General features: G+C 51.9%; 1 protein-coding gene across 1 annotated transcript in view; it reads right to left on the minus strand.

The window, feature by feature from the left end:
* Positions 1 to 7,125: 7,125 nt before the first annotated feature.
* Positions 7,126 to 7,939, minus strand: part of RAX (retina and anterior neural fold homeobox) — a 1,106-nt gene continuing 292 nt past the window's right edge. The window contains exon 2 of the mRNA XM_010583072.1: positions 7,126 to 7,664. Coding sequence (XP_010581374.1) covers positions 7,212 to 7,664 — 453 coding nt within the window. The 3' untranslated portion in view covers positions 7,126 to 7,211. The remainder of the gene's footprint in view (positions 7,665 to 7,939) is intronic.

The raw sequence follows: 7,939 nt of genomic DNA on the forward strand, positions 1-7,939 counted from the left end.
CGCCGCCGCCGCCGAAGCAGCCGCGGCCCCGGGGCCGGCGGTGCGGGAGCGCGGGGAGCTGCTCCCCCGTTCCGGCTTCGTGGCGCGTCCCTTTTCCTTGCCGAGGGCGCACCGCATGTGTTGGGTGCCAGGCTGCTGCCCAGATGCACGCACGGCACCGATGCATCGTACGCGTCACTTTAATCTCTCGTCTGTGACCCGTTACGCAACTCTAATTCCACTTTTCATTTCCTCTTGTAGCGGTTCAGCGCTGACTTATTCCCAGAGCAGTGGTAAACGAAGGTGAGGACTGACTGATGGCCAAGTGCGTGCCCTGCAGCCCTCTCATCCAACACCGTGGAGAATAAGGCACTGTAGTGCCAATTGGGTATACAGTCAGACTACTAGCGATTACCTGCACGCTTCATCTCAGATATTCTGAGTTCCAGGGTAAATCTCATTTATCTCAGTGGGCATCCCAACCTATGCCAGCCAGAGGGAATACCCAGTGTATTTAATTGCTGTCCCAGGATTTTTATAACTCAAAAATGCTCTTTTTCAATTTTGCCTTTCTCTTTTTGTCCCTATTTGCCACCTTGCCTAAAGACAATGCGACGTCTTGCCAGGAGTTAGGATTAGCACATCAGAAACCCCCCCCCCTGCTCGTGTGGTGTGCCAGTCTTTCCTTCCCTCCCTCCAAGACCCTTTTCCATCCTGGAGGAAGGATCTGTGAAAAAGGCCATGCGAGAAAGCTCAGGTGCAGTCTGGGTTCTGCCATCAAGTGGTTTGATTTTGGCTCAGTGCAGAGCCCCACTGGGACAGCTATACCAAAGTGCTTTGCCAGGAGACCCAGAAGGAAAGCTGCTCAGAAAGGCAATAGGTAGGAGGAATCCCCAGAAGGGCAGGAGAAGCAGGAAACAGCTCTTTCTGGGGCAGAGTGGAGGGCAGGCTCTCAGTTCCCCAGCAAGGTGCAGATTACCCGCATTACACAAAGTGTGCAGCAGCTCAGCCAGCATCACATACCCTCAGGGATACTAGGCCATCCCTGGAAAGCTTTGCTCACACATTTGAATCAACCTTCCCCTGCCCAAGCTTGGCAGTGATGAAGGCAGAGCGAAGGAAGGAGTTGAGCGAAATAAGAGGGGCACCACAAAAAGGTGCTTGGGAAGCTGGCTTTAGTCTTCATGCAGCCAAAGTTGCTGGAGTGAATGTGTGTGTGTGTGTTGCACACTCCAGAAATAAGAGGGAAGAAGCCTGGCCCAGAAGCCAAAGCACTATTTGAAGACTGGAGAGATCTTTGTACAGACTCCAGGTGGGGTGCTAAGCACAGGCATCTACTGCTGTTAGCATCCTTGGCCTCCAGCTATCAAACTGAAAGAGTAGGGGGTCTCTTGCAGAGCCCGTGTAGTGTGTCAGGCATGTGTGGATGGCTCATGCTGCCTGATGGAGTCTCAAATGGCACTAAAGGCATGAGGTAACTTGGTCATGCCATCCCTGTCTGAGCCTGGGTGAGTCTTGTTTCTCTGTGCCTCAGTTTCTCTGCATATAAGCAGGACTCCCCTATCCCAGAAAGGCAGCATCAAATAAACTGGAAGGGTATTTTTTAGGATGTTACGGGGAAGGGATGGGGGAGCAGCATGTTTATGACCGGTTCATCATAAACTATGAAGCCATGAACAACTGCAGGTTTGCCTGCCATACAAGCCATCCTGGTTTTGAGTCACGCTGCAGCCAGCAGAGGCATCTGAGCAAGAACAATCTGCTGGTGAGCCAGTCTTCCTGAGGAGCCCTTTCTTTAAAAGCATTGTTTAAAACTAGCACCCCCTCACTGACATTCTGTATTCACCCAGAGGGCCTGTCTTTTACTCCCTGCACCTGCCTCTTCGCTGAGATGGCATCAAAGGAGGGGTATCTGACCTACCTGCACTGGTCAGCAGCTGTAACACCATCCTGTTTTGTTTACCCCAACGCTCCCTGCTGTATCAGTGGCCAAAGCTTCAGTTCTTACATCTTCTCGCCTCCACACAAATTTCTGCTGCCTCCATTTAAACTCCCTCCTGAATGTCTTGCCTAGCTGACTTTAACTGCATTTCTACACAGAAACAAACATTTCAGAGCTGGTTTCACAGTTCTTAGTGGGGCAGAAATGTCATATGACGGACGGATGACTGCCAAATGTCAGCCAGTTTTTCACATCATGCATTGGCAGAATACAGAGATGCTCAGAGAGAGGAGACACAATATTCATTCTACCAGAAAAACTGGTAATGTTATCAGAGTGACCAGCATCCTGGTCTAACCAGCTTTTCATTCTGCTCTCCTTTGTTTCATTCCACTATTTTCTCCTATGATAAGATTTTGTAAATGGGTACCCTGTGGTTGACAAACTACTGAATGAAGTTGATAAAGTCCCAAGGTTTATAACCCATGGCATCAGTGACACAGGAAGATGCTGACTGCATGAAAGAATGAACCTGAGTGTCCAGCCCAAAACCACCGTAGCTGAAGGCAGCCTGCTGGAGTTGGACTTTGTATGTCCCAACAGACTGAACTGAGGAAAGATGTTGCCAGGAGCTTTGAACAGATACTTGAAATCCCTGCCAGATGTAGCTGAGGCAGATGGAAAGAAGATCTTTCAACTCTCCATCTCACCTGCAGACACTGACGTGTCCTCAACAGGGGAAGGGAACACTATTGCCCTCAACTCCAACAGCTCATAACAGAAATTTAAACTGTGACTGAACTCTTGTGTGTTTTCAGCTCACAGGGGCTGTGACACGTCGTGGCTATGGAGCAAACACAGTGGCCGGCCCGCTGCTCCAGAGGGGACGACAGCTTCTCCTGACCCCATCCAGCAGGGACTGAGGGTCAGTCCTGAACAGAGAGCCAGTCTTACTCCACTGGAAAGCAACTGAGCTGAACTCCATGTCAAAACTCTCCTTGGCTTAAATAGGTCAGGTGTCTTTGCTAGTTTTCTTGAATACTGACAGGATTTTGAACAGGGGTGGGAAGGAAGAAAGATTAGAATACACTTTCTGCTGAGAAATGGTGCCACTGAGATCGAGCTTCACGATGGCATTTTCCTCATAATTATCAATTCAGAGATCTTCAAAGCTCTTTATAGTAATTGTCTTCTCTCCTGCATAGCTCACACTACTGACCTGTGTAAAACTTTACACTTCTGTATGTTAAGCCTAGGATTTCTGGGCTGGGCAAAGACAGCCAGGCCTAATGGAAAGACTTCTCATGAAAAACAGTCTACCCCACTGCATTTCACATCTTAATGAGAAATCACCCAGGATTAACCTCATTTGCCAGTGGAGACATTGCTACAGCTGAAGCAGATGCAGAGATGGTGATTTGGTTTTACTTTTCCAGAACCTTGAAGGAACTGCAAAGCGGACAATTTAGTGGTTTGCATAATATAAAGAAATGTATATCCATCCATCCTCTCCCTGATTAAAAAACCAGGAAGCTCAGACTGGTCATGTAGGATTGACCTGGGAGTGAACTAGGCTTTCCAAACACAGCTAGGGTCCTAGTTCAGCCTGTTCTCCCAGTGAAATACAACAGAGAAAGAAAGGGGAAAGAGCTCCTCAGCTTCTGACACTGGCTGCCCTCCCCAAGGCCTCTTTGACGATGGGAGAGTCCAGTTTGACTGGCAGCAGGCACAACTTGTCTTGCCTCCCATTCCCAGCAAGGCTAGCCCCTCCTCACTAGTCATTTGCCCCGTGTTGAGAAGGGAGGTGCAGTACCCCCTGGAGCAGGGATCCGTGCCCATGGAAGGGTAGCAAGGATTCATCTCCATGTAGCAACCCTCCCATGAGTCTCTTGGGGCAGCCCTTGCCGACTGAATATCAGGACACTGAGCGAAGACCGAGTTACTCTTGGGAAAACTCCAAGAAGTATTTACAGCTTCACCCACCAAAGCCTACACACTTCCATGAGTAGCTGTGACCGCTGACAAACCCTGTCCTACAAGTCCACCTCTCTCCCAAAAGGTGGTATGCCACGGTTAGCATAACAATGTTCACTGTCTGCAATTATCTCATTGCAAAGGAGTAAATTTCTTAACATTTTCACTGGCAGACTTTTATCAGTATTATCCTTCCTTAGAAGTTCAGATGTTGCAAAGAAGTCAAATATAGACACTGAAAATACTGTCTTGCTAATACAGTTTAAGCAAAAGAAGAAATAGATCACTCAGAAAAGGCCAGGCTAATAGCCTTAGCAAAGTTAGAGTAAAGAAGTGGTTAAGGATCTAGATGATTTAATCCAGTTTTAAGAAAAGGTTTTACAGTGAGCAATTAGATGCTGTTTAAGGAATTAATCACTAATGGGTCATTAACTCTGACTGCTATTGTACAGTTAACAAGCCGAGGCAGGATTATTAGACTCAGCACCCAATTAAGAAGGAGAAGATATTTACAACAAAGTGAACAAATGAGCTTTTAAAATGGAATGGGACAATTTGAAAGAAAGTGTAGGAACACAGAAAACTAGACAGGGTACAAGAAAGATATAAGGTTGCACATGCCTCTGTCCCTTTATTTGTTTGAAAAATATTTACCTGTCTGTACCCACTTACGTTTAGCTGGTTAAAATATTTATTTTTAGCAATAAACTCATAGCTTTCCTTGAAGGACATGACTGCACACAGCTTATCCATTACAGGGTTCACATGTACAATGTATAACAAAAGACGTGCTTAATATGTCAATAAAAGAACAATCACCATAGCTTGACATAATCTTTCATTTTTTGCTCGCAGGTGTTGGATCAGGAGCTTAATAAAAGTGAACAGGTGTCTTCAGCTGCTATTTCTGCTATCCTGTCATTGTGTTTTTATCTACTGTTAGTCTTAAACTATCTCAAGTAACCAAGTGCCAGTGCTGGTTACAGTGCTGATCAAAAAGTCCGGGGGGGTACTTCCAATGGCTTTACAGGACACAGAAGAACTGGAGGCAACAAGGAGGGAGGCTAGCAGCGTCAAAATGTGGAAGAGCACTGCTGAAATCTTGGGGAGTTGCTTGTTAATCATGAGCAATAAGCACAGGTAAGAGCTTTTGGGCAACAGTTAAATGTGCTCACATGCAAGAGGGTTTTCAGCATCAGAGCTGCAGATGGACTGCAGCCAAATAATGACAAGGGGGATTGTTCCTACCCTCGAGGAGGAAGAGTGTGCAGAGCCTGTGCAGTCATTTTAGTGTGTGTCTGTTACTGACACAGCCCAGAGTGTGCAGGCACTTCTCAAGCACACCAAAAGACATCCTTCCCTCACAGCCACCAGGGATGTGCCTTCTTGCAAGCCCAGCATCCCTGGTGATGCAAAGCTCACCTATGAAAGGACCGCTGGAACAAGACCTAAAAACTGAAGCAGTACAGCTTTTGTTCTCCTCCCCTCTGCCCAGTCTACCCAGGTCTCCTTACTAGAAGTTAGCTCGTCTCTGCTCCTGACAGCAAGAGCACTTTCTTTTCCTGACCAGCATGGCACTTTGCCGATGAAGCAAAGAGCTGTGTGCAGGGGAGGCTGGGCACCACCACGGACACACATACGGTGGCACTGACAGGGCCAAAGCTCAACAGCAGGGTCCGGCCCAAGCAGGGCTACATCCCCCCTGAATCCAGCGGGTACCACTCACTGGGCCTCCCTGTGCCCCCCTGGACCAGCACAGCTCAGGGAAGGGAAGCCTGGGGGCCTGGGCACAGCGTGTGCTCTGGTCCAGGGAAACAGGTTGGATCTGCAGGGAGGCCGGGGATAGAGGAAAAGGCGTTTCAAAATAGAGGGATTCCCATTATTATCTGTAAAAGAAGCTCTCCAGACAATAGATGGGGGCTGCTGTGGAGAAGGCTGTGAAGGGATGTTTAGAAACTGCTGTCTAAGGTTAAAAACCTCTCTGAAGTGAAGCTGAACAAAGCTGACATACTTGTTTCTGACAGGACTCTTAAAAGATACGCACAGATTGTGAAAATATAATTAGACGCCGCCTTTGTCTGGCCACAACGAGTGGGAAATGGTGAAAGGAGAGGTCTCCCAGTCTGCATTGAATCATCCCCAGGACACAATGAGGGCGCTTGTGCATCCTTCTCTCTTCCCTAATGAGAAACGTTAATTGCCACAACCTCCAGAGTGTGTAGAGCACCCCGTGCCCAGTGGAGGAGAAGGGGTGTTTCATTACAGCTTCTCAGCCCCATTACAGGCAGTAACAGAGATAATGGAAAAGAAAGATGCCGCAGTTTTAGTTTCGGCAGCTTGGCGATGGGCACCGGCTGGGCAGGGGAGCGAGCGAGCACGGCCCAGTGCCATGCCAGCCTCAGGGGGCTGCGCTGGGCAGCTGCCCCGGGCAGGACGCACCCAGTGGGTCCCCTCCGACAGCTCCAGCCACCCAGCCAGGGGTCCAGTGTCCTGTCAGCTACCGCCCATCTGCCCCCGCCGGCAGCTGGGCTGCGGGCACACAGGACCCTGCAGCATCCACCGGTCCCCTTCTCCAAGGAGGCAGCAAGGGCCAGGGGACTGGCACCAACCTCGGCCCGCTGGGGCAAGGGTGGGCAAAGCCTACCCGAACCCGGGGCTGCCCCACAAGGGGAGCTGCGGGAGCGCTGTGCCTGGCCCATGGACTGCCAGGGCCCTGGACCCTCCTTGCCGAGCAGGGAGCTGGGTGCACTCCCTGCCACGGGGCTGCAGCCCCCAGCCCCCAGTGCTCACAGCCAGTTTGGGCTGGGTCCTGCTGCTGGAGGGGGAGAGAGGAGGGCCCACAGCCAGGGCTGTCCCACCCCTCTGTGCGTCACAGGCAGCGGAGAGTCCGGCCCGAGCAGCCCATTTGGTGCATAAACACGATGCACAGCCTCATGCAGGTCGTGCCATTTAATGGTGCAAAAGCAGAAAACCCTTCCCAGGTAACGCAGGCCTTGGTTCCCAGTCACCTTACACAGCTCTTCGCCCTACTGCAGCTTTTATTGCAACTAAAGTGTCCAGCCAAGGAGGGAGAGCAAAAGAGATTTTTTTTTTTTCCTAAGCTATGATCAGGCCCCTAACTCTGCAGGGCATGTGGAAAAGGGAATTAAAAGGACCACAAAATACAAAGCAATTCAAGGCTGGGGGGAAGGCTGGTGGAAGGGACAGCCCTCCCTTGCCTGGCCGTCCGGGGGAGCCAGAGCAGGGCAAGAGCATCCCTTGGGTGTCCCAGGACCGGCCTTCCCCATGGGTTTCTCCCAGGTGCCAAAGAGGGAGTTCAGATTGTCTGCCAGGGTTTGCCAATGGACTGGATGTGCTCCTTGGCCTTCATCCGCAAGGCAGCAATGCTGGTGTTGCGCGGGTCTGCCTCGTCCAGGGGGAACTTGTCCACAAAGGTGGCTCCGCACTGGTAAGGCGGCGGCGGCCCCATGGCCCCCAGGGGCTGCAGCGCATGGGTCACTGCTGGAGAGTTCAGGAAGGGCGGCGGCGTGTAGCTGCCGGGCAGGCTCTGCGGCGAGGCCACGAAGCCGGGCAGGGTCTGCAGGGCCGTGCTGCTGGGCACAGGCGGGCTGAGCCACGTCTCCAGGGGCAGGTTGCTGCTGAGAGGACCCATGGGTGTCGCCTGCGGTGAGCGGTTAAAGGAGAGGATGGGTGAGTCCTGCAGCTTCATGGAGGTCACCTCCAGCTTCTCCTGCCGCCTCCATTTGGCCCGTCTGTTCTGAAACCACACCTGCAAGCACAGCCGCGTTAGCCGGACCACGGGGCGGCACGCACGGAGGCCAGAGGCCCTCCTCCCCTGGGTGCAGCGGCGCACAGGGAACGGAGCGAGAGAAACACGGCGGAGCAGCGGACGGCGCGCCATGCCGAGCCGGGGCAGGACTGGCTCCAGCCGCGCTTGCCCTGCGGGCTCGGCAGCCCCGCAGCCCGGCGCTCTGCGGTGCGCGGCCCCGCGGAGGAAGCAGCGCAGCGAGAGCCCCAAGGAGGAGCCGGCCCGCCCTGCCTGCC

This window comes from Haliaeetus leucocephalus, unplaced genomic scaffold (genome assembly GCF_000737465.1).
Source record: "Haliaeetus leucocephalus isolate CR32 unplaced genomic scaffold, Haliaeetus_leucocephalus-4.0 Scaffold866, whole genome shotgun sequence".
NCBI classification, from domain to species: domain Eukaryota; kingdom Metazoa; phylum Chordata; class Aves; order Accipitriformes; family Accipitridae; genus Haliaeetus; species Haliaeetus leucocephalus.